The following is a 27,562-nucleotide window of genomic DNA, read 5'->3' on the forward strand; positions in this document are numbered from 1 at the left end:
ATGCCAGATTTCCCCTCCCATATTCAGGTGCTTAATATAGCAACAGCCTAACTTTCTAACTTTTTACTAACTTTACCTAACTTTCCTTGCATGTTCCTATACCTCTGATGAATTGCATGGCCAATGTTGATAACTTAGAGAATGATAACTACTTAGCTTTCTGCTGCTTCCACAAAGTAGGTCAAGAAACGGAGGGGAAGTGAATTACACTCATGGACAGAGGTTGTGTAGGACCAGAGAGATTTATGCATCAGAGCCCCTCTGTGCACCAGGTTTTACCTGGAGCCACATCCTTGTTAGACTTCTGCCCCTTCCTTCTCTCACCTCCCTCTCTCCCTTCAGGCTTTTCCTAAGAGCATGCCTTCAGTAATTCACGTGCTTCTAAATTACAGACTCAGGCTCTGCTTCTAGGGAACCCAACCTAGGATGGGTTATTTCTCAAAGTCAACTTATAATTTGCTGCTGAGGTGTTGGCTCCAGTCTTGTTTCTGTCAGTGACAACACCATTCCCTTGGGCACTCAGGTGGATCTTTAAGTCATCTTTTACTGCTCTTTTCTCCATATCCAGTTAACAGTTTATGCTTCTCCTCTGTCCCTCTTCCGTTTTTCACAACCTGTTGTCATCCAGGCTCATGAGATGGATCCCTAATAAGTTCTCCTCTAGGAGAGTGTGCCTCACCAATCCATCACAAATACCATCAACAGATTAACCTTTCCAAAATTGGCTTCTATCATGTTCCTATCCTGTTCAGGAAGCTTTGGGGCCCCTATTGCTTGTAAGATAAAGTTCAAGCTCTTTAGAAGATATTCAAGACCTTCTGCATTATTCTTAATCTGTTTACCTAATCTTACTTCCTGTTATGCTCTTGTAAAAATGTCTGATGTTCCATTCAAGCCTGGTCAATCTCCTTAATTATCTTTAAAAAACATTATGGATTTTTCAGGTTCCACGACTTTGAACATGCCTTTTGTCTTCTTCAGCCTCCCAAGGCTCAATTCTGACTTCAAAGCCCACCTCTTCCATCAAGTCCTCCTTTGTTTCTGAGCTCCTCTAACACTAGTCATCATTGTCATCATTATCAATGTCACTATCGTTATCATCACATAATGGCTAGGATTTATTACAAACCTATAATATGCCAGGCATTGTGATGCATGCTTTATGTGCATTTTCTCTTTTAGTTTGCAAACAGACATGGGGGATTCTTAATTTAGATGGGTTGACCCATTTTGCAGATGAGAAAACTGAGTTCAGAGAGGTTAAATGACCTTTCCAAGATCACATAGCTGGAAGGGGTAGAGCCAGACCTTGAAACCAGTCTCTGACTCCAGAAGTCTTAACCATTGTGCTATTCTATCCCATTTGGCCTAACTTCTTCCTACCCATTTAGTCCTTATTCATACACTTAGAAGGGTGATTGAATTCCTATGATGTGCCAGGCAGTGGACAGTAGGTACTTAATGGGGTTCTTGTCTTCCAGAGTTTTTATCTAATAACATTTTTGAACTCCCTTTCTAGTCATCATCCCCCTTCTAAAACCACGCCCTCGCCCCCAACTTCAACTGCTCTAGGAGAAACTATATCAAAATATCACCCATGTGCTGTCATCTTGCCTATTGGACTGTTTTTGGGCAGTCCAGGTGTTGGGTTTAAAATATCATGTTTTAGCCTTTGGCTCTCAGGACTCATTCATGTCTTGCTTTCTAGCTTTTTATGAAGTGGTCTTGTCTCCCCAGGACATGTGATCCTTTCTGATATTGTTCCCTCAGTGTCTAGCTTAGGTGATCCATAAGCTGAAAGACCACTGAGCAACTGAATACTTATTCCAGAGAGTCTTAGCTCAGGCAGTTTCTCTAGGACCCCACTGGCCCTCAGTGGTGACAGATCTGCATCTTTTGAGCATAGGTGTAAATTTTTGGAAGCATCCAGGAGTCATGTGAAACTTGATCAGATGCACAGAATGTTGGGCATGGCAGGGGCTTTTGAGGCCGTTATGCAGAGGAAGAGAATAATCGAACTGTGAAGCAATGTTTTGAGATGGAAACAAGGAGTGTCTGTAACAACAAGACTCTGGAAACCCAACAGACCAGAACTTAATGGGGCTTGCTGAATGTTTGAGTTTTGAGCTTCTGGAGGCAGTTGGTAGCATCCTGTTGCTGCCAGGCTTGGTGCTTGTTAGCCAGCTGAGAGACACTCTGTTCACTGCTGGCGCTCTGGCTCCTCTCGGCATCTTGATTTGCCTCATTGAGCACTACCTTTCCTCCATGGAAGCAATCATCTCAGTAAAGGTGCTGCATTCCAGTGACTATGAGAGGAGGGCATGGGGAGTGTCTGTATATACTGGGGGGAGTGAGCTGAGAGCGGGGTGACTCCCAGGGCCAATGCCCCTGAAAGCCTCGCATGGATTGGCAATGAATGTCTTTTGATGAAAACAACTGTCTTCTCTTTCCAGTGATACTTTTGGCCTGGGCTTCTGCAGTCTCTATGTTCCAAAGACCCCGGATCCAGGTGTCTGGAATAAAATAATTTTTTGTTAGTCAGTTTTCTTGGACCGTAGGAAGTACATGTCTCTAGCTCATGAAGCTATTCTCATATTCCATTGGGGAAATAAAGAATGGTGGTAAGAGGGTTCTCCAGAAAGAATGAAAGTGTGTAAGGACCTAAGCTGATCCTTGCACTGTGCTTTATGTGGAGTTTTCTCATTGAGTTCTCCCAGCAACCTGTGTAGAGGCAATTAGTATACCCATGTTAGAGATGGGGAAACTGAGGCCAGAAAGGATGGGCATTGTGCCCAGTGTCACATTGCTGAACTCACTGCTGATGGGGCTATTCTGACTCATAGCAGCCTATAGAACAGAGCAGAGCTGCCCCGCAGGGTTTCTAAGGCCGTAAATCTCTATAGAAGCAGAGTGCCACCAGAGTGTCTCCCTTGGAGCTGCTGATGGGTGTGAACCACTGACCTTTCAGTTAGCAGATGCGTGCTTAACCCCTGCACGACCAGGGCAGTGAGCATTGTTAGTAAGGGAAAGAACACGAATTTTTTTACTCCAAACTCTGCTTAATACTCGTAGTTCCTTCTGCTAGGAAATGCCTTTAAGAGTCCCTGGAAGGATGTCAGTGAAACCCCCACCATGTGAAACTTGATGAAGCAAAATGCTCAGTTACCACTGCTAAAATAGAAGGCCAAGCACTGAAATAAAGCACATGGGATTTGGAATCAGATGACCTGGGTTCAGGTTTCAGCACTGTCATTTACTCAGTCACTTAACCTCTCTGAGTCTCTCTCTCCTCATTTTTACGACAAAGATAAAATGCCTATGTCAGAGGGCCAGTGTGAGAATTAAATGAAATATCTCAAGAGAAAGTGTTTTGTATAAAACAATATGCAAGTGTTAGTTACTTAAATGCCACCGCGATTTACGGTGGTGATCTTCCGAGAAATCAATTACCGAGTCCAAGTATGTGTCAAAGGCTTGATCCCTGACCTCAGGGAGCTTATAGTTTTGTTGGAGACAAGAGACTATGAAAATCAGAGGGTATAGGCCAAATTGTGCTGCAGGGATGTAAAAGCAATAGAAAATACAGAAGAAGAAAAGATCATTCCAGGGCAGAGGACATGAGAGGGCTTTGTAGTAGTTAGAGGCTAGAGCTGCACTTTAAAGGGCCTGGCAAAGAGGAACGTTTGGGTGATGGGAGATTTGCAAGAAGTCCATAGACGTTTTAAAGAATAGGCTCTTTGTAAATGGGCGTCCTCTTGACCCCCAGTAGTTGTTGGGACTAGAACAGCAGCTTTTAAAGTGTGGTCCAGGGATCCTTGAGGGGTCCCTGAGACCCTTTCAGGGGATCAATGCATTTCAAATTATTTTCTAATAATAATAAAATATTATTTGTCTTTTTCACTTTCGTTCTCTTATAATTGTACAGTGGAGTTTTCTAGCAGTGACATGACGTGTTTGATATCAGAATAGATTGCAGAAGATGACGTGAGACTCCAACTGTTTTCAATTAAGACATTAAAGAGCTTTGCTAATAAAAGGTGAAATAATGCTACTCTTCCCACTAAACTGTTTTTGTTTTGGAAATTATAGTCGTTTTTATAAAATCATGCTGTTTATATTAACATTTAATGGGTTTATTTATTTAATAATTTTTATTGTGCTTTAAGTGAAAGTTTATAAATCAAGTCAGCCTCTCACACAAAAACCCATATACACCTTGCTACACACTCCCAATTACTCTCCCCCTAATGAGACAGCCCGCTCTCTCCCTCCACTCTCTCTTTTCATGTCCATTTCGCCAGCTTCTAACCCCCTCCACCCTCTCATCTCCCCTCCAGGCAGGAGATGCCAACATAGTCTCAAGTGTCCACCTGATCCAAGAAACTCACTCCTCACCAGCATCCGTCTCCAACCCATTGTCCAGTCCAATCCATGTCTGAAGTGTTGGCTTCGGGAATAGTTCCTGTCTTGGGCCAACAGAAGGTCTGGGGGCCATGACCACTGGGGTCCTTCCAGTCTCAGACCATTAAGTCTGGTCTTATGAGAATTTAAGGTCTGCATCCCACTGCTCTCCTGCTCCCTCAGGGGTTCTCTGTTGTGTTCCCTGTCAGGGCAGACATCGGTTGTATCCGGGTACCATCTACCTCTTCTGGTCTCAGGATGATGTAGTCTCTGGTTCATGCAGCCCTTTCTGTCTCTTGGGCTCATAATTACCTTGTGTCCTTGATATTCTTCATTCTCCTTTGATCCAGGTGGGTTGAGACCAATTGATGCATCTTAGATGGCTGCTGCTAGTGTTTAAGACCTCAGACGCCACTCTTCAAAGTGGGATGAAGGTTGTTTTCTTAATAGATTTTATTATGCCAATTGACTTAGATGTCCCGTGAAACCATGGTCCCCAGACCCCTGCGCCTGCTATGCTGGCCTTCGGAGCATTCAGTTTATTCAGGAATCTTCTTTGCTTTTGGTTTAGTCCAATTGTGCTGACCTCCCCTGTATTGTGTGCTGTCTTTCCCTTCACCTAAAGTAGTTCTTATCTACTATCTAATTACTGAATGTCCCTCTCCCACCCTCCCTCTCTCCCCCCTCCTGTAACCACCAAAGAATGTTTTCTTCTCAGTTTAAACTGTTTCTCAAGTCCTTATAATAGTGGTCTTATACAATATTTGTCCTTTTGCAACTGACCAATTTCACTCAGCATAATGCCTTCCAGGTTCCTCCATGTGATGAAATGTTTCACAGATTCCTCACCGTTCTTTATCGATGCGTAGTATTCCATTGTGTGAATATACCATAATTTATTTATCCATTCATCCATTGATGGGCACCTTGGTTGCTTCCATGTTTTTGCAATTGTAAACAGTGCTGCAATAAACATGGGTGTGCATATATCTGTTCATGTAAAGGCTCTTATTTCTCTAGGATATATTCCAAGGAATGGGATTGCTGGATCGTATGGTAGCTCTATTTGTAGCTTTTTAAGGAAGCACCAAATTGATTTCCAAAGTGGTTGTACCATTTGACATTCCCACCAGCAGTGTATACATGCTCCAATCTCTCCACAGCCTCTCCAACGTTTATTTTTTTGTGTTTTTTGGGTTAATGCCAGCCTTGTTGGAGTGAGATGAAATCTCATTGTAGTTTTGATCTGCATTTCTCTAGTGGCTAATGATCGTGAACATTTCCTCATCAACCTGTTAGCTACCTGAATATCTTCTTTAGTGAAGTATCTATTCATATCTTTTGCCCATCTTTTAATTGGGTTATTTGTCTTTTTGCAGTTGAGTTTTTGCAGTATCGTGTAGATTTTAGAGATCAGGTGCTGATCAGAAATGTCATAGTTAAAAACTTTTTCCCAGTCTGTAGGTAGTCTTTTTACTCTTTTGGTGAAGTCTTTGGATGAGCATAAGTGTTTGATTTTTAGGAGCTCCCAGTTATCTAGTTTTTCTTCTACATTCTTTATAATGTTTTGTATACTGTTTCTGCCATGTATTAGGGCTCCTAACATTGTCCCTATTTTTTCTTCCATGATCTTTATCGTTTTAGATTTTGTATTTAGGTCTTTGATCCATTTTGAGTTAGTTTTTGTGCATGGAGTGAGGTATGGGTCTTGTTTCATTTTTTTACAGATGGATATCCAGTTATGCCAGCACCATTTGTTCAAAAGACTGTCTTTTCCTCATTTAATTGTTTTGGGGCCTTTGTCAAATATCAACTGCTCATATGTGGATGGATTTATGTCTGGATTCTCAATTCTGTTCCATTGGTCCATGTATCTGTTGTTGTACCAGTACCAGGCTGTTTTGACTACTGTGGCAGTAAAGTAAGGCCTCCCACTTTGTTCTTCTTTTTCAGTAATGCCTTCTTTATCCGGGGCCTCTTTTCCTTCCATATGAAGTTGGTGATTTGTTTCTCCATCTCATTAAAGAATGTCCTTGGGATTTGAATTGGAATTGCATTAAATGTATAGATCGCTTTGGGTAGAATAGACATATTTATAATGCTAAGTGTTCTATCCACGAGCAAGGCATCTTCTTCTACTGACGTAAGTCTCTTTTGGTTTCTTGCAGAAGTGTACTGTAGTTTTCCTTGTATAAGTCTTTTACGTTTCTGGTAAGATTTATTTCTAAGTATTTTATATTCTTGGGGGTGGGTACTGTAAATGGCATTGATTTGGTGATTTCCTCTTCGATGTTCTTTTTGTTGGTGTAGAGGAATCCAACTGATTTTTGTATGTTTATCTTGTATCCCGATACTCTGCTGAACTCTTCTGTTAGTTTCAGTAGTTTTCTGGAGTATTCCTTAGTGATTTCTGTGTATAAGGTCATGTTATCTGCAAATGGAGATACTTGGACTTCTTCCTTGCCAATCTGGATGCCCTTTATTTTTTTATCTAGCCTAATTGCTCTGGCTAGGACTTCCAGCATAGTGTTGAATAAGAGTGGTGATAAAGGGCATCCTTGTCTGGTTCCTGATCTTAATGGGAATGTTTTTAGGCTCTCTCCATTTAGGGTGATGTTGGCTGTTGGCTTTGTATAAATGCCCTTTATTATGTTGCTGAATGTTAACTGAGTTTTTGTCTGTATGGTGTGACTGTGATTGATGTTGGTTGCACATTATTCTTTTCTATATTTTAAAATATTTCTACCCCATATTTACAGTACATTTAAAAGACCCTAGAGTGTGATTTCTGTTTATTCCTGGCTATTTTTTTATGGGAACTAATCTACTGAGCCAGCTGGTCACCTGGTGTTCAGGTGAATTTTGCCTCAGATCTCGAAGGAGGTATTTCTCTGTAGGCCACAGTGATGATTTAAGGAATATTCTGTGACTTGAGAATACATGCAAATTCTAGCTAATTGTTTTTTATTGCTTAGACTTTCAAAGAAAATCTTAAAAAACTTTAGATTGTTTTTTCATGGCGTGATCTATTGTTAAAAGGGTTTGGAGCAGTAGAAAGTAGGGTCCAATAGGGCAATTGTTGAAAGCAATGGTATGCAGCTGGCACAGTTCAGGGGCATAGCAATCATTCAAGAATTCTTTTAAAAGAAGTGAAGACTGAGACTTCAGATTTCTGGTACATTAGGGGACGATGGGGTGACTGTGGCATAAGAATCCCAGAAGGGGAGGTGTAATTCACTCCTTGGTATCTGAGAATTTCCTCTTCTTTTTTCACTCATGGTTTGGAAGATATCAGGTGTTGGAAGACTACTTTCGTTTTAACTCCCTGGATGGCAAGTAGAAGAAACTGACAGAACTGGTTCTGATGCAGGCAATTCTGCTTTCTCCTTAGTCTCCTTTTCACAGCAGAACATTTTCACATCAGAGGGAATCTGTTTGAAAGCAACCATTTCAGTCCCTGGAACACATTTGGTCAGTTTGAGTATCTACCCCACATGACATTATTCAAAATGCTTTAGGGGCTAACAGAGACATGCCAGGTAGTTCTTGACCTCAGAGAACTTCATTCTACCTGAAGAAAGAGGCCTTATACACAGAAAGTTAAAGAATGGCATACAACAACAGCAGAAGAGAAGAGAGGTATGTCCCCAGAGAGCAGAGACAATGCTCCCTCAGAGTGGCACAGGTACTGAGTGCTAGGAAACCAGAGACAGGGAGATGAGAGGCTGCATGGAGGAGGGTAGCAGTAAGAGGAGACACTCCTCTGCCATGTCGACTGTTCCTAGGAGCGAGCAACCAGTTACCTTTCATCAACTCAGTAGAGCTGTGCTCCGTAGGGTTTTCAGTGCCTCATTTTTCAGAAGCAGATTGCCAGGGCTTTCTTCTGTGTGGACTTGAACTGCCAACTTTTCAGTTAGCAGCCAAGCCTGTTAGCCGTTTGCACCACCCAGGGACTAGACTCGCATTAATTTATAAATAATCAGTGCATTGAGTGCCTACCGTGTGCAAAGGATTGCTTTTATCACCAAGAATAAAAAGACTTAAAAGTAAATGGGATGCAGACTTCAGGGCTGCTACGAGTTGGAATCGACTCAACGGCAGTGGGTTTTTGAGTTTTAGAATAGGGAGATGGTCTTAAGGCTCTCCAGCGTTAACATTTCTCCATTAGGCAGCTATACATTTTATCTTGGGGGTTTCTGGGTGGTGCCAATACAGATACAATTGCACACACGTCACAGGGCCACAATTGGCTGCATATAATTTTAAAGGAAAAGAGTAAACATCTACTCTCTAGACAGAGCTGCTTGCCAAAACTGTTCAGAACCTTCTAGTTTGGGCCTCATTATTTTTTTCCCCAGGGAAACTTAGTAAAAAAAGAAGTTGAGTCCGTTTTCCCTAGACTTTAATTTACTAGTGTTGGCCACCTGCTGGAGGCTATCTTTGATTATGTATGGCAACCCCTCCATCTTCCCATGTGTCTTTTGGTAGCTTATTGCTGATACGGTGGGAATGAGATAATGCTAACTTGTCCACTGGTGGTTATGTAAATATAACGGAGTTGCTCTTTGCCCAGAATCGTACGAGACAGCCTTCTCCTCAGACGATGATATTATTGGTCTATCGTGGAGTCACACAACAACTGATGGTGATGTGGACTGTCTGGTATTAGGGCTACTTAGCCTTCACAACAGTCCTATGAAGGAGATGTATATATTTCCATTGAGCAGATATGAAAACTGAGACTTGTGCAGTTAGACCGAGATTCTTTAGGCTGGATATAAACCCAAATCTGCTTGACTCTGAAATGTATCTTGTGATTATGTTGGGCTTCTTTTCCGAATATAAATGCTCATCTATAGTCGGGTGCCTCTACAGATGTGCCTATGATCTGATCTACAGGGTAACTACTCAGTCAGGAATCACTTTATTGCTATGATCTTTAACTGTATGAGTGGTACATGGATAATGCTGCTCTAAAATACAACATTACAAATAAACTAAAGTCCCTGTAGCCTGCTCCTTTCTAGATCCCTCCCCAGAGATAGCTTTTATTATCAGTTATTTGTGTTTTCCTTGCAACAATTTTTGCGCGTTTGTCTTCACATCCATGAACCTGATGGAAATACATTGTCTTGTTGTGTCTGGGTATACTGTTCGCGTGTTTTACGTATTAGTACTCGGCTATCCTTTTTCATTTAGTAATATGTCTTGAAAACGTTTCCAGATCAATACCTAGTTGTCGTTGTTAGTTGCCATCAAGTTGGCTCTGACTCATGGTGACCTTATGTATAACAGAACAAAACATTGCCCAGCCCTGCTCTGTCTTCACGATTGTTGCAAACTAATGTGTCTTTCCATCTCATGAAGGGTTTCCCTAGTTTTCTCTGACCCTCTACTTTACTAAACATGACATCATTTTCTAGTAATTGGTCTTTCCTGATGATGTGTCCAAAGTAAGTGAGCTGAAATCTTGCCGTCCTTGTTTCAAAGGAGCATTCTGGTTCTATTCCTTCTAAGACCGATTGGTTCATTCTTCTGGCAGTCTATAATATATTCAATATTCTTCACCAGCACCACAGTTGGAATGAATCAGTTCTTCTGTCTTCAGTACCTAGAGATAATACCTTATTCTTCAATACTGCTGTATATTATGGGTATATAGGTGTGTGTGTATACATAACATGCCACATTTTGTATCCCCAAATGATTGTCATTCTATTATGTTTGTATGAAGAAAGCTGCAGTGAATCATGGGAGGTCACTCCTTGGGGTTGATCTAGATCAGCTTTCTTATCTTTGGAGGGGTTCTTTGCGTCTCTCACCTGTATGACTCAAACAGCCTTCCTGACTGGTAGCATTAGGATCCTTTGGCATTTTGAATCCTCAGATTCAACAACCCTATTGTCTGAACTGAGATTCAATGATGTGGAATCCCTATTCTGCCAGAAAGACCAACACTCTGTATATTTGGCCAACCTCAAACCCCAATCGTCTTTCCTAGAGGAGATACATGCTGGGATGGTGCTGCTGTTGGGTCTACATTTTATCTAATCTAAACTACAAATTTTGCATGATTCTGGTCTTCAGAGTCACCTAATCTCAATTTTCTGCGTTTGGAACCCAGCAATGGCTCTCATTCAAATGGTTGGGGCAGGGGGACATAGAGATGAATTAACTATCCTGCACCATTATGCCTCTCTTTGTGAGACTGAGAAGTCAGGGTGTGAGAAGAGGTCACCGAGAGCTTTGGGAACCTCATCGTTGGCATCAGAGAAATGCTCGGTCAGCCTGCCTATGGTTTTCCTGAAGCGGAGGGTCAAATTAATACCCACTTGGAGAATGAAACTATTTAAATCACTTGCTTTTGGCTTGAAGTCTTAATTAGTTATCTGGCTGATTGTTTGTGGTCACGCTGGGCTCCTGCCATTGCAAAGACACAGATTAATGTGGCTTTGGGCATTGTCTCTAAGATGAGGAATAGAACAGACCAGAAGGGACTATCAATGGTTTTCCCACTTCTATCGTGAAGCCTCTCTGGGCAGCCATTAGTCTGGAGCTGTGTTATGGAAGATTCTGACCCTGACCTGGGAATGGGCTGTGGTTCACCACACATCCAAGAAGCTAATATCCTATGGACTTTGATTGTTGACCCTACTTAGTACATCTCAGTGGAAAGTCCTCAGGGCAAATGGCTGATGGGTACTTTCCAAGGCCTGGCTCTTTGAAGCATGGTTCAGTCTTTTGATTACCCAGGCATGTTGTACTTTCATGTGGCAAATTGGAAACAGTCCCCAAAGATCCTCTAATGATTTATTGGGTATTCATATGGCTCATCCCCATTTAAGTGTAAGGAGTATAAATCAAGGAAATGAAAATAAAGGGATTGTTCTTGAGAAAATGCAATCTGGATTATTCATATCAGTGCTAGCCATGGGCATTTGTGAAACAAGGGCTTTGATCAAATGCTGAGTTAGGTATCTTACTACTATTCACTGAACCCTCAAAACGATACCCCTACTACATAAGCTGAGGTACAGAGAAGTTAGGAGCTCACACAGCTAGTTCTTCTGGCTCTTGATCTTGTCGTTCTACTCCTCCCATCTTTTTATTTGAGGTCCCTGGGTGGCATCAATGGCTTGTGCTTGACTACTTTTTTTTTTTTTTTTAAGGCAGTAGTTAACATTTATTTGAGTACTAAAAGGTCAGTAGTTCAAATCCACCAGGTGCTCCTTGGACACTCTATGGGGCAATTCTACTGTTGTCCTATAGGGTTGCCATGAGTCAGAATCGACTCTACGGCAATGGGCTTTTTAATGTGCTGGGCACCATGTTAAGTGCTTTATATACAGAACTAATTGAATTCACACAGTCGCCATTTTATAGAAGAGCCTGAGAGGTGAGGCGACTTTCCTAAGATTATACAGCCGGTGGCGTGGAGAGTTAGGACTCAAACCCAGGTGTATCTGTCGCTAATGCCCAGGCTGTTAATAAGTGAATTAAACTGTAAAACCACTTTGCAAACAGTAAGTTAAAGCAAACCGAGGTCTCTTTAGAAACATTTCCTCATTTATAAAATGAGTCAGGTATGATCATCTTTGAGTTGGATCTATGTCCATCTCTGAAATTCCATGATACCACTTACTAAACTGGGTATCACTGGGCCTGTTTTCAGAAACCACCACAAAATTATGATGGTATAATTGTGCCAAGCTTCTCAAACACTCTCTAACTTCTAGATCTTTCTAACAGGAACTGACACATTTAGCCATTTTCAGTGTTCACGAATTTGACTGCTAACCAAAGGCTAGTGATTTGAGCCTACCCAGTGTTGTTGTGGAAGAAAGCCTTGGTGATCTGTCTCCGTAACGATTACAGCCAAGAAAACTCTGTGGAGCGTAGTTCTACTCTGTAGCACGTGGGGTCTCCATGAGTTGGAATCAACTGGACATTAACAGACTTGGCTTTGGTTTTTAAATCTTCCTGCTTAGAGCTATATTCTTCACTTACAGAGATTCAAAAGATGTTTAATATGTGACTTTTTAAAAAGCATTTAGCAACTGCTGAAAAGAGGAAAAGCACACATACATTTTGAGAAGATAAATAGGGAGCTCCTAGGTGTAGCCTTGATATAAATGTGGAGGAGGGTATGGTCTGGGATTGTGGGAAAAGTCTCTACCATGTCATTAGTATTGGAGTTTGAAATCAAAAAGTAGCAGTCTGGGTAGTTGCCAAACCATAAACTCATTGGGCAGTCCTAACACATAAACAGACCCGCTGCCGTTGATTTGGGACCAGAAGGGCAAGGAGTGAGGGACTCAGGCCCTGGGAACTAGGCTCTACCAGTTACTAGACCTGGAGACTAGGGGAGGCTCTGTGGAGTTACAACCTTCTTGGAGTAAATATTACTAATAACCAACAAAGTAGAAGTGATACATAGAGTTGTTGTTGTTGGGCGCTGTCAAGTTAATTTTGATTCAGTGATCCCATGTGAGAGTAGAACTGCCCCATAGGGTTTTCTTGGCTGTAGTCTTTATAGAAGTATATCACCAGGTCTTTCTCCTTCAGGTGGATTTGAACCACCAACCTTTTGGTTAGCAGCTGAATGGTTAATCGTTGTGCCACCAGGGCTATGACCTAATAATTCCATATCGAGATAATCTCACCAGACAACATTTTCTTTATATATGCACAAGGAGCCATGTGGAAGAATTTCTTACTCGTTGCAGTGTTATTTATAATAGCAAATAAAAAAATTATCAGTGGTTGAAAAGATAAATAGTGCTTTATTCATAGACCAAAATGTTATACTGTGGTTAAAATAAATGAATTATGCCTGGGTGAGTCAATATGGGTAAATCTCAGAAACTGAATTTTGGGTGAAGCAAACATGTTGCAGAAGATATATTCTGTGTGATAACATTTATGTAAATGTAAAAACACTCAAAAAGGTTACATATTGTTTATGAACACAAACGTGTATTAAATCTAATAGCGGGAATATGATTGGTATATTATTCTGCTTTCCAAAGTGCTGGAAATAATTCATAAACAAGATAGAATGAGAGGAAGATGGGAGACAGGCAAACACACAGACACAGACACACACATACACACAGACACACGCACAGGGAGCTGGGGTAGCCTGAGCCAAGGCCCAGAAGCGGGATGCCCTGGGTCTGTGCACAGCTGTCTTGTTGCCTTACAGGTTAGCTGTGTGGAATGAGCAATTCAAAATGCCACAAAGCACCAGGGGGCAATTCAGTGGGTCACAGGCACAGTGCCAGACCCATGGATGGTGCTCAGTGTGTGTGTGTATGATGGCTCCAGCTTTCTGAGAATTTCTGTTTTATGAGCCTTGCATCAAGATTTGGGAGGCTGGCTTTAAAATTGGTGAGAAGAGACTGCCTCCTTCAAGTGACCCCACGTGCAGATGTCTGGAGTCACAAGGTAGAGATATGTCGCTTGCTTTCCTGTAAAAGTGAGTGCTGCAGGGACAGCTGTCTCTGGCAATGGGGCTGAGAATTCTGTGCCATCTTCCCCTCACCTCAAGCAAAAGTGGGCCCCTGAATGCTGTGGTCAACCATGTGCACAGCATCCATCCTGGAGAGGAAGGACAGAGTCAACGGCACCTTTGGTTTTGGAGGCTCAGTGGCTCCTTGAAGTGTCTTCCGTGAGTGTGGCTTGTTTCTGCCAGCCTGAGTGACCAGAAACTGCCAGAGGCATGGAGGAAGCTGAAATGTGGAGAGTCTCCTTTGTTGGGAAGTCCCTACTCTCAGCAGCCACTTTTGCACAATGGCAAAATCAGTGTGGATCCGTTGTGGAGCTTGCAGAAAGAGCAACTACGCGTGATGCTTAGCACACTGCCTTTGATGAGGGCTATTTTGATTCTAGAAGGAAGTTTGCTGTGACATCAATCGTGCTGGGAGCCCTGAGAGTTTACCTCTTATGAGTAAGATGCTTGCTATATAGTATGAGGAAAAGTTGCTAGTTGGAAAACAGCTTAACACTGTGTTGGTGGGATAATACAACTTAAGGACCAGAAGGGGCCTAATGATTATCTGAATTAAACCTCTTGTGTTAATGATGGAAGGGGCTTAGAGAAGTGACTTGCCAAGGGTAACACACTGAAGATGTTTCTGAGTCAGTTCTAGAGTCTAGATTTCTAGACTCCCCAGTTCAGTGTTCTTTCCCCATACTGTGCTCCCTTAATGCCTTTAAGAGTGTAGAATCAAGATCTCATTTATTCTGTGATGTGCTTTATTAGGATTAATAAAAGCATACAGCTAACAGCCTCAAGAGATCAAGGGCCATCTCCTACCCTTCCCTGGCTAGGATGATTGGGCATTTAAACCTTAATGCTTGGATGAGTAAACTGTACATCTTTCCCTGGCACCATACATTGCTAGACCTTACCAGTCTGGGGTCTGTGCCAATTTTGCCAGTATCCAAAGGGTCAAGTGTGTTTTCTAGTTATAGCTGGTATTCAGTTGCCACTAGAGGTTAGCAGTTGGTCAAGAACTTGTGAGTAGGTCTGAACAAGCTCATTTATTCATTCATTTGCACAGATAAAGATAAAGCTAAACAATACAAAGATCAATATATTCAGCACTTGCTTTGTGCAAGACATTAGGGCTGTTACAAGAAATGGTTCTTGCCCTTAAAAAGTTACAGTCAAGGAAGCAGTCCCAGGATAAATTGTATGGCTAAAACAATGGGATAAATGCTAAAATATAAAGTGCTATAGAACACAAAGGAAATTATGATTAATTTCCTCCTGGGAAAGTTGGAAGGAGAGTGATATTGGAGTTGGAGAGAAGCTTACTAAGTAGAGGAAACAGGGGCTGGAGTGTTGAGGCAAAAGGAATGATTTGTGCAGATGTGTAGGGCAGTGAAAAGGCTGGACATGTTCAGGAAAGTTTAGTGTGGTTGGAGAGAGAGGAGCAGGGAAGGAAGTGGCTCAAAACAGGTCCAGTAAGGGAGTTGAAGCCAGATTTTACAAGACTAAGCTTAGGAGATGTGACAGTTAAGATTGTCAACTTGGCTGGGCCATGAGTCTCAGTATTTTGGCAGTTGTGTAATGTAACCATTTTGCTGTTGAGATTTGATATGTGATCACCCCCACGATGGGATCTGCAGTGAGTAGCCAATCAGTTGGAAGGAGTTTCCTTGGGCGTGTGGCCTGCATCTGAATATAAGCAGACGTTCTGGCTTTTGCCAGTTCTGAATCCTGTAGCTGGCTCCTGTTCATCTGGCCTCAGGTTCTTGGGAATTGAGCTAGCAGCTTACCTGTGGTCTTGCCTGCCAGTCTTGGGATTCATTGATCTTCATAGCCTGTGAACAGGTGGTTATGTGCAAGGCCCTGCTTTGCACGGGGCGGGGTTGGGGGGGGGGAGTAGGGAGGGGAAGGGCAAGTAGTGAACACCTTTTAGTTGTTTTATTTATTTATTTATTTTTTTATGTTTCAGTGTACCTGATATCCTTTTAGGTTATGTGTTATATTTTTGCATCCTCACAAATGCCTTGTGAGATTAAATGATTTCTGTTTTTCAGATAAGAAAGAGGTTAAGTGACTTGCACATAGTCATGTCACTGGGAGCTACAGATCTAGGAATCAAACAGATCTTGCTTGCTCAAATTTCATGTTCTTTCCTCTCACTTCAGTGGCTTCTGAAGCTCCTTGTCCTTGAGGAGCTTACATTGTGGTTGGGGAGATAGAACATCAAGAAATTAATCATGACAGTATCAGAAGGGTTAGAAAAGAAGCATGGATAGTGTGTCTTGGGTGCATAATGAAGGAGGCATTTGCTCTGGTGCAGAGGAGAGGTGAGTGGTGGGAGGGAGGAGGGCTGGTGAAGGCTGATCAGAGGAGGGGAGGGAGGGATTTAAGCCGGACTTGGGGAAGAGGTATTTTCTAGTTAAAGATGGGTAGTGGGGATAACTCTTAAAGTTAACACACAGTTTTGCTCCTAGGCTTGCAAAACTAAGCTTTGGGCCAGGGCAGGAGCAGGTTTGAGTTAGAACTTAGGTAAGGGCTCAAAGTAAAGGCAGGGGCAGGTGGTTACTAGGGCATGATGATGCCAACGACAAGGGAAGATACAGAGCCAGAGTTGGGAACTGAACTGAGTTTGGAGGCTGAATGCAAGGAAGCTGAGGCCAGTTGATCACAGAGAAAGTAAGTTGACCTCTGTTTCCTTTTAAGGCTAAGTGGGAGAAGTCTCTTGAGTTCAGCTAAGGAGGGTCATGTCAAAATATAGGGGCTGAGAACCTGATGTTATTCGTGGTCTGAAAAGGGAGGGAGGTTTGTCAGGGACAGCGTGGGGGCATTAGGTGTACAGTGTGGCAGGGAGGTTGGCTACTTGAATCACACTGTTTGGCACCCTGTTCCTCCTCCACCATGGCAGGGTAAGGCGATGCTGAGATGGAGAGAAATGAACCAATGGTTGGCCTGCCTTAGTTCTCTAAGCCCTTATGGTTTGGGTATAACATTAAAAAACAAACAAACAATTGCTGTGGAGTTGATTCTGACTCACGGTGTGTCAGAGTAGACTTGCGGTCTGTAAGGCTTTCAGTGGCTGATTTTTGAGACGTAGATCACCAGGCCTTCTTTTGAGGTGTCTCTGGGTGGACTTGGACCTCCAACCTTTTGGTTAGCACCCAAGTGTGTTAACTGTTTGCACCCCCCAGAGACTCTGGGCATAGGTCAGACCTATGAAAATTAGGCCCAAAGGAGGAGCAGATAAACACTAAGATAAGTGGAACAATGGAATATTGGGAGCAGTTCAGTGGCAGTGGCCTTTCACCGTAGACACACAGTTGTCCTCATGTAAAGCATCAGTCTTTCTGCCTGGTGTGACCTCATTTGGCCATTGGGCCCCACAGATTCTTGGGTAGTAGCAGCATTTCCCGCCACTCTGAGGGTCCCTTGCTTCAGGCGTAGTGGAGAGGGCATGAAGTTGGTTGCACCCCAATGATCTTGGAAAACTGGCCTCTGCCTCTGTGGTCTCCACACACAGTTCCAGTATAGAGGGCCTGCTGGAGGGAACCCGTGCCCCTCCATAGAGCCATGCAGAGAACCAGAGGGCATGAGCCCCGTGGGAGGCAGGCTGTCTCCAGCAGCTCCTTTCATCGCTCAGCTTCACAAAGGGCAGAAAAGTAGGTCTCCGAGAAAGGCTGGGAGCAAAGGGGCGCTAGCTCAGATAGTAAGCAGACGCATTAGTCTAATTGCTCGTCTAAAATTAACGGGGCTTTTTATCTCTGAAGAACACTTTTAAACACTCATGTGATTTGGGAACAAAGGTGCAGGCTGGGGGAGAGCATGGCTCCCCTTTAAACACAATCCCCCGTTTGGTAAAACAGTCTCTCCCTTTCTTTTTCTCTCTCTTGCTTTCAGGTCAACGGATTATGGCACCACCTATGAAAAGCTGAATGACAAAGTGGGTTTGAAGACAGTCCTCAGTTACCTCTATGTCAATCCCACCAACAAAAGGAAGGTAAGACGAGGGTCAGTGAATCCTGAGTGCTCCCAGTAGGGGAGGGAGGGCTGCCTGGGGCCAGGAGTTAAGAAAAAACAATAGCCATGTGATCACTTATACAGTGCCTGTTTTATATGCCAGGAACTTCACAGACACTAACTGTAATGTTAAAAACAGCCTTGATAGTAGTAATAGTAATAATTACAGCAGCAGCAGCAGTAAAACTTTCTAACTATATAGGGGCTTCCTCTGTGCAGGTGACTGTGCTAAATGCTTTGTATGCCTTCTCCCATTTATCCTCACAATGAATCTATGGGGTAGGAAATATTATCATCCCCATTTTACAGATGAATAAACTGAGGCTCAGAGAGATTAACTTTCTAGCCTGAAATAACAGATCTGGGATTTGAACGTGGGTTGACTTGCCTCCAGAGTTGACACTCTGTACTGCCTTCCTCTTGCTGGTCTGTGTTTGGAGAACCCGTTATTCTCATGGAATCTGTTTCTGCCAGAGGAAGGATAGGCAGCTCCTGGACTCTCCAGCTTAATCCCCAGATACTTAGGAGGAACACGAGGGCAGACCCTGGCCCCACTGGCCCCTCTAGCCTCTCTGCTGCTCTGTCTTTCTTCTTGTCTTAACACTCAGGACATGAGTGAAATGATAGAAGGTTAGATTTTGGTCTGTAGACCTATTGGGAGTGGGGGGCCTGGATTCCATGGACCAAGGAACTGTCTGGAAACAAATACTGTATAGTGTATTGGCTTTGGGGAGATGTAATCTTTCCCCAGTTAGGAAGGCACTGGTGTTTAGAAACTTAGGCAGGCTTGGTTCAGATCAACATACTATGGGTTAAAAGGCCATTTTAAATGTTTCGAGAAGTCTGAAAATGGCACACTCAAACTCTCCTCTTGCAGTCTGATTGGCATTCTCCTTTGGTTTTGCAAACCCTTCCTTCAGAGAGAGGTAAGCTCAAGGGGTAAGCTTCAACCCATTGTGCAGATGTCCTTGATCTTTGATTTCAACTTGGTGGAGTCCAAACTATGGCTTAGAAGGAGTATCCCTGCTTAGGGGAGTAGCTTAGAGTAATAATATCACTGCCCCCTGCCTTCTCACTCTACCTGCAGTTCCCTTGAATATCCCAGCAAAGGGAGGAAGTGAAATTAGTGGCTCCCAGTTCAGCATTGGTGACTGATGGCCAGAAGATCCAAGAGGCTTCAAGAGTTCCCTGACCTGGAGACTGTTCACAAGCCAGGTGCCAGAGCCCTGATAGTCAGAAGGCTCTTTAGGCACCTGTACCTGGCTTTAACTGAGTACTCACTCCCTACTTTGTCCCAAATGATTGTCATTTTTACATTTTCCTGTATTGTTATTTGAATTACTGAATGTTAGCGCTGGAAGGGATCGCAGATTTCATTTATCAAACAGCTATTTATTCTTTTTGAATGGCAAATCTTTTGCAAATGTGACTAAAGCACTAGACCTCCTCTCTAGAAGCATGCCCATGCACACAAAATGTTGAAAACAAGGTTGAAGGGTTTGTGAATACCCTGACACCCATCCATGGACCCTCAAGGTGTCCATGGGCTCTCAGTTAAGAATCCTTCATCTAAACCAACAATCTCATCTATACCAACAGATGAGAAAACTGAAGCCAAAAAAAGGAGTGACTTACCCAAAGTGACACAGTTAGAATAAGGAGCCAAGATGAACCCAAGGTTCTTGATTCTCAGACCAGACCTCTTTGCGTCATATAAGCCTTTGCATCTTTTCCTCCTCTGTAGTCAGATCCTGGGGTTTCAAGATTGACAGTTTAGTCCTGACTTGGAAGTTTGAAGCTTGATGACCTTGAACTAAAGCTTGGAGCCTCCTCCATGATAGTATGTAATAAGACTTATCTCAATTCTTCCTCTACCCTCTCCCTTCATTGAGAAAAAAGCTAAAGCCCAGAGAGGATAAATGTCCCACCCAGGTCACTGAGCTCATTAGTGGCAGAGTTGGCCATATTGCCTTGTGACTCCCAGTTCAGTGTGTCTCCCATCCCACCCCAGTAACTTGGGGTCATATGGAATCAGAGTGGGCATATGCACTTGGAAGAAGTAGGAACTGGGGATTTGGGACAATGTAGGATACCCTTCAGCACTTATCTATGACCTACTTCTGGACCACAACAGAATTAATCATATTATCATGTAGGCTAAGATCAGCAGCTTTTGTGAGGATTTTTCTAAGTACTATATGAAGGGATGTACCTGTTTGCATCTATTTTGATATTCATCTCTCATGTGTGTTTCCTGATGGAAGCTATCATAAAGTATCTTTTTTGGTCTTTTTCTTGTTTCTCCACTCCTGACTGTTTTAGCCCTTTTTAGCACAGCTTGTCCCTGGGTGGAAACTCTGGTGGCGTAGTGGTTAAGTTCTATGGCTGCTAACCAAAAGGTTGGCAGTTTGAATCCACCAGGTGCTCCTTGGAAACTCTATGGGGCAGTTCTACTCTGTCCTATAGGGTCGCTATGAGTTGGAATAGACTTGATGGCAGTGGGTTTTTTAGTGGGTTTGTCCCTGGGTGGCACAAATGGTTAACATCCTTGTTTGCTAGTTGAAAGGTTGGTGGTTTGAGTCTACCCAGAAGCACCTTAGAAGAAAGTAGGCAGTCTCCTTCCAAAAAATCAGCCATTGAAAACACTGTGGAGCACAGTTCTACTCTGACACAAATAGGGCGCTATGAGTCAGAATTGATTCAGTGGCAATTGGAAAGCACAGCTTAGAAGTAGGGGATACTGATGGTGGGTTTGAACAGATGCAGAGGGATGGAAGGAACATAATGCTGGAGCTTGGAGAACACAGCATAGAAATGCCACCTCCATTTCTCCTTCCCAGTGGTGACTTTCAGGCCCTGATCTCTCTGGAGCAATTTCTCACAGGAATCAAAATCTTATGATAAGCAAAAGTTAGGCCTATTGTCTTAGTCATCTAGTGCTACTATAACAGAAATACCACAAGTGGATGGCTTTAACAAAGAGAAATTTATTTTCTCACAGTCTGGTAGGCTAGAAGTCCAAATTCAGGGCTTCAGCTTCATGGAAAGGCTTTCTCTCTCTGTCGGCTCTGGAGGAAGGTCCTTCCTGTCAGTCTTCCCCTGGACTAGGAGTTTCTTCATCCAGGAACCCTGGATCCAAAGGGCACGCTCTGCTCCTGGTGCTTCTTTCTTGGTAGTACGAGGACCCCACTCTCTGCTTGCTGCCCTTTCCTTTTATCTCTTGTAAGATGAAAGGTGGTACAGGCCACATTCCAGGTAAACGCCCTTAACATGGATCAGGGATGTGACCTTAGTAAGGTTGTTATAATCCCACCCTAATCCTCTTTAACATAAAATTACAATCACAAAATGGAGGACAACCACGTAATACTGGGAATCATGGCCTAACCAAGCTGACACATATTTTGGGGGATACAGTTCAATCTGTGACATCTATTGTGTCTGTCTTCTCTGAGACATCATCAAAGTACAATTATCTCCCTCCAAAAAGCCACTGCCAGCCAGAAAGTTAAAATGGTAAACATGTTCTTCATTCAGATTGGAGAAAGACAAATGACAGGCTAATACCATGGGTTTATGTTTGTGAAAATAGCAATAGTTTATGTTCTTAAGGAGCCAATGTGAACCTCAAGTGCTTTCTGAATCATCCAAGGAAAGATAAAATTAGATTTTGTTTATTTTATTGATAAGCGTATTTGATTGTTTTCTGAGCCTCTCAGTGTTGATCATTCATATATATTCTGCATGGTAACTTTCTCTTAGCCACAATTACTCAGTTTACTAGAATTCCCCAGCCTCCACCCTTTTAGGCAAAATGAAAGTTAAGTATAAATGAAAATATTCCTTTACTGGTCTAGTGCTCTGGGTTATTATGACCTTGTAATGCAATTTTTTGTATCTTTGTTTTTGGTTTGCTTCTTGAATATACCTTGAAGTTTAACCTGTGGACATCTGGATTCTCATATTAGTTTGTGTGAAGCAGGATTCCTTTGATTCCTGATTATTTGTAGCTCCCCATGTTAATTGACCAGCTAACGGCAGTAGTCTCCAGCAGATTTTTGAGTTAATCTTGTGGAAGCACTTGCATTTCACCTAATGAGTTATTTATTTAACAGATGGCTACTGCTTTACTTGGAGACTATGAGTACATTAGATGAGATCTGTTGCCCCTGGCAAAACAGTAAATTGTGCTTGTATTTATATAGTTGCTCCCAAAGCTAATCGATGATATTTTTAATGTGTTTTTGACAACCTAAAATTTCCTAATGCAGATAGCTAAGAAGCCATTAAGTTGAAGGTTGTTTTTGTTAGGGGCCGTTGAGTCGATTAGGAATCATAGGGATTCTATGTGACAGAGTAGAAGTGCCCTATAAGGTTTCCTAGGCTGTGATCTTTACAGGAGCAGGTCACCAGGTGTTTTCACCCCCAGAGTTTCTGAATGGGTTTGAATCACCAAATTTCAGTTAGGAGCCAAGCACTTAACCATTGTACCACCAGGGCTCCTTCCAGTTGAAGGTAAAAGTGTTAGAATGAATGAAGTATATACTTCAGGACAGAGTAGAACTACCCCATAGGGTTTCCAAGGCTGTAAATCTTTATGGAAGCAGAATGCCACATCTTTCTCCCATGGAGCAGCTGTCGGGTTCGAACTACCAACTGGTTGGTTGGCAGCCAAGCACTTTAACTACTCTGCCACCAGGGCTCCTCAGTAATAACCTTGTTTTTGTTGTTGTTAGGTGCCATTGAGTGGAATCCAACTCATAGTGACTGCAGAATGCAACACTGCCCAGTCCTGTGCCATCCTCACAATTGTTGCTATGTTTCAATCTATTGTTGCAGCTACTGTGTGAATCCATTTCAGATGGTACTTTTTCCAAGGTAGATATGTTCCTTCTTCTGGTGGTCCATGGTATATCCAGTATTCTTCACCAACACCGTAATTCAAAGGCATCAATTCTTCTTCGGTCTTCCTTATTCATTGTCCAGCTTTTGCATGCATATGAGATGATTGACAGTTACATGGCTTGGGTCAGACCAACTTAGTCCTCAAAGTGACATCTTTGCTTTTTAACACTTTAAAGAGATCTTTTGCAACAGATTTGCCCAGTGTTATACATCGTTTGATCTCTTGACTGTTGCTTCCATGGGTGTTGACAGCAGATCCAATTGAAAAGAAATCCTTGACAGCTTCGATCTTTTCTCCATGTATCATAATGTTGCTCATTGATCCAGTTGTGAGGTTTTTTTTTTTTTTTTTTAAGTTGAGGTGTAATCCATTCTGAAGTCTGTAGTCTCTGATTTTCATCAGCAAGTACTTCAAGTCCTCTTCACTTTCAGCAAGCAAGGTTGTGTCATCTGCATGTTACAGGTTGTTGATGAGTCTGCTTCCAGTCCTGATGCCCCGTTCTTCTTTTCATATAGTCCAGATTCTTGGATTATTTGCTCAGCATGCAGATTGAATAAGTATGGTGAAAGGATATAACCCTGATGCTCACCTTTCCTGATTTTAAACCACAGAGTATCCCCTTGTTCTGTTCAACTGACTGTCTCTTGGTCTATGTACAGGTTGTGTATGAGCATAATTTATGTTCCGGAATTCTCATTCTTTGCAGTGTTATCCAGAATTTGTTATGATCCACACAGTCAGATGCCTTTGCAGAGCCAATAAAACAGGTAAACATCTTTCTGGTATTCTCTGCTTTCATCCAAGATCTATCTGACATCACCAATGATGTCTCTTCTTCCACAGTCACGGCTGGATCTGGCCTGAATTTCTGACAGTTCCCTGTCAATGTACTGCTGCAACCACCTTTAAATTATGTTCAGCAAAATTTTACTTGCGTGTGATATTAATGATATTATTTGATAATTCTGCATTTGGTTGGATGACCTTTCTTTGGAATGGGCACAAATATGGATCTCTTCCAGTCAGTTGGCCAGGTAGCTGACTTCCAAATTTCTTGGCATACACGAGTGAGTGCTTCCAGCATTGCATCTGTTTGTTGAAACATCTCAGTTAGTATTCCATCAATTCCTGGAGCCTTGTTTGTCACCAGTGCCTTCAGTGCAGCTTGGACTTCTTCCTCCAGTACCATGAGTTCTTGATTGTATGCTACCTCCTGGAATGGTTGAATGTCAACCAATTTGTTTTGGTACAGCAACTCTGTGTATTTCTTTCATCTTCTTTGGATGCTTCCATCGTTCTTCAGTTTTTTTGCCCATAGAATCCTTCAGTATCGCTACTGGAGGCTTGAATTTTTTCTTCAGTTCTTTCAGCTTGAGAAATGGTGCGCATGTTCTTTTCTTTTTATTTTCTAACTCTAAGTCTTTGCACATTTCATCATAATACTTTACTTTGTCTTTTTGAGCTGCTGTTTGGAATTTTCTGTTCAGCTCTTTTACTTCATCATTTCTTCCATTTGCTTTACCTACTCGACATTCAAGAGCAATTTTCTGAGTCTCTTCTGACATCCATTTTTGCCTTTTCTTTTTTCCTGTCTTTTTAATGACCCTTGCTTTCTTGATGTATGATGTGCTTGATGTCATCCCACAGCTTGTCTGATCTTTAGTCATTAGTGTCCAGTGCATCACATTTTTTCTTGAGGTAGACTTTGCATTCAGGTAGGATATATTCAAGATCATACTTTGGCTCTTGTGGACTTGCTCTAATTTTCTTCAGCTTCAACTTGAATTTGCATATGAACAATTGATCACCTGTTCCAAAGCTGGCCCCAGGCCTTTGTCTGACTAATTATATTGTGCTTCTCCATCTTTTCTTTCCATACATGTAGTCAGTTAGATTCCTGTGTATCCAATCTGGTGATGTCCACAGGTATATGTTCGTGTTATTGAAAAAAGTTATGTCCAATGAGTAGGTTGTTGGTCTTGCAAAATTCTACCATGAGGTTGCCAACATGGTTTCTAATACCAAGGCCATATTTTCCAGCAGCTGATCCTTCTTTGTTTCCAACTTTGACATTCCAATCACTGGTAATTATTAATGTATCTAATTTCATGTTTGATCAAGTTCAGACTGCAGAAGTTGGTAAAAATCTTCAATTTCTTCATCTTTGGCATTAGTAGTTGGTGGGTAAATTTGAATAATAGTTGTATTAACTGGTCTTCCTTGTAGGCGTATGGACAGTATCCTGTCCCTGACATTGTTGTACATCAGGATAGATCTTGAAATGTTCTTTTTGAGGATGAACACAACACCATTCCTCTTCAGTTTGTCATTCCTGGAATAGTAGACTGTATGATTGTTCTATTCAAAATGGCCAATACCAATCCATTTCAGCTCACTGATGCCTAGGGTATTGATCTTTATGCATTCCATTTCATTTTTGACAGCTTCCAATTTTCCTAGATTCATACTTCATACATTCCACATTCTGATTATTAATGGATGTTTGCTGCTTGTTTCTTCTTCAGTTGTGCCACATCAGCAAATGGAAATCCTGAAAGCTCGACTCGATCCATGTTATTCAGGTCAATTCTGTTTTGAGGAGGCAGCTCTTCTCAAGTCGTATTTTGTGTGCCTTCAGACCTGAGGGGCTCATCTTCTTGTACTATATTAGACAATGTTCTGCTATTCATAAGGTTTTCACTGACCAGTTTTTTTTAGAAGTAGATCCACAGGTCCTTCTTTTTAGTCTTAGGCTAAAAGCTCCGATGAAACTTGTTCAACATGGGTGACCCTGCTGGTATTTGAAATATGCAGGCCACCAGCCACAGTATGGTAAACTGACTGAAGAATAGTGGAGTAATAACTTTAGTTAGCATTAATTGAGCATCTACTGTGCTGTCTATTAGGAGCTTTGCCTACATGACCTCTAGTTCTCCCCACAACTTTTGAAGGCAGACAAGATAAGGAGATGTACTTTATGTGAATTTCCTCAAGGCTGTATTACTTGTAAATGATGGGTCTTCAGCAGCCTTCACAAGTGGCTTATTTTGGGAACAAATTAGTGGGAATGCATCTGGCAACACTGGGCTTTCTGAAGGAAGCTGGGATTTGATTTAGAAGTATTGCCTTTCCCACACACTGTGAGCATTACTTATTTATCTAGTGGGCATCATAATTCCTTGTCTAAATGAGAGTATTAATGTGCAGTTCTCAGAACTGCTCCAGAGGAAGTTGTTCTAGATTGTCCTATGGCATGGTGGCATCAGCATTATTTTAGTATCCTCGACCTGCCCTAGCTATGTTTGTTGTGAAATCTGCATCCCTGGCTGTTTACCCATCTCCAGTCATTGGCCAATTAGTTTATGGCCTGGGAGTTGCCTGGGCTTGGCACTCTTAAGATGCAGAGCAGTGTTTTAGCTCTGGCTGCAGGTGTGGTATGGGTTTGCCTCGTGGAGTTGGGGCACTGCAGGCTATTACTGTCAGTCGAATCTTTCTTCAGACCCATGCAGAATGGCATGTGCTGAGGTCAGGTCTGCTTCAGACACAGAGCCTGAAGGCTTTATACCTCACCAAAACAGGCGCTCAGCTCGCAGAAGTGAGTCTATTTCTGAACAAATCCTTGAACACATGGGAAATACAGACATGTTATGGCCTAATAGCTGTGGCTCAAAAAGTATTGCCACCTGTAGATTTGGAGAAGTCTGGTGGAAATGGCAGAAGGCAGCTGCAGATCTAACTGCCAGGGAATATGACCAAATTGCTGCAGGATAGAGGGGTGTGTGGCTGTGTGTGTATGTATATGTGTGTATGTGTGTGTGAATATGTGTGTGAATACGTGCGTGAATGTGTGTGTGGGGAGTGAGGGTGACTTTGAAGTCTGGCTATGTCTTAGGCTGGGTTCTCTGGACAAGCAAAACCTGTAAAGTGTATAAATATATAGAGAGAGATTTATATCAAGGAAATAGCTCACGTGATTTTAAAGGCTGGAATGTCCCAAGTCTGTGGATCAGGATAGAGGTGTCTCCTGACTCGCATAGCTGCAGGGGCTGGTGAACCCAAGATTGGCAGGTCAGAGAACAGGGCTCTTGTTCACAGTCTGTGAAGATCTACAAACCCCAAGATCGGCAGGCAAGACCGCAAGGCTCCTGATTCACATAGCTGCAGGGACTGGCAAACCCAAGATCGGCAGGTCGGAGAACAGGGCTCTTGCTCACAGGCTGTGAAGATTGATGAATCCTAAGATTGACAGATAAGCTGCTGGCTCAAGTCCCGAGAAAGGGAAGTCAGGTGAACAGGAGGCAGCTGCAGGATCCAGAACAAGCCAGAACGTCCACTTATATTCAGATGCAGGCCACAATGCCCAAGGAAACTCACTTTCAACTGATTGGCTACTCACAGCAGATTCATGGGGGTGATGACGTATGAACACTGAGAATCATGGCCCAGCCAAGTTGACACACAATCTTAACCACCAGAGGCTATTATTCAGAATAGAATAGTAGCTTCTTTTTTATAGCACTCCTAATAAGTTCCAGGCACTGGGCTAAGCTCATAACTATACTCCATTCTTAAGTTTCACTATTAATCTCCTGAACCTGGTAGTTTTATCCTCATTTGATCGGTGAAGAAACTGAGGCTCAGGAAGATGAGCCACTTGCTTTCTGTAAAATAGCTAACAATAGGAGATCCAGCATCTAATCCACCTCTTTCTGACAATGCCGGCCTTGGCATTTCCTCTGATCCTA

The 27,562-nt window shown here is 42.5% G+C and overlaps 1 protein-coding gene across 1 annotated transcript in view; it reads left to right on the top strand.

Moving 5' to 3' along the window:
• SORCS3 (sortilin related VPS10 domain containing receptor 3) overlaps positions 1 to 27,562 on the top strand; it is a 673,703-nt gene that overhangs the window by 287,563 nt on the left and 358,578 nt on the right. The window contains exon 3 of the mRNA XM_049856137.1: positions 17,792 to 17,891. Coding sequence (XP_049712094.1) covers positions 17,792 to 17,891 — 100 coding nt within the window. The remainder of the gene's footprint in view (positions 1 to 17,791; positions 17,892 to 27,562) is intronic.

This window comes from Elephas maximus, chromosome 16 (genome assembly GCF_024166365.1).
Source record: "Elephas maximus indicus isolate mEleMax1 chromosome 16, mEleMax1 primary haplotype, whole genome shotgun sequence".
Classification (NCBI taxonomy): Eukaryota; Metazoa; Chordata; class Mammalia; order Proboscidea; family Elephantidae; genus Elephas; species Elephas maximus.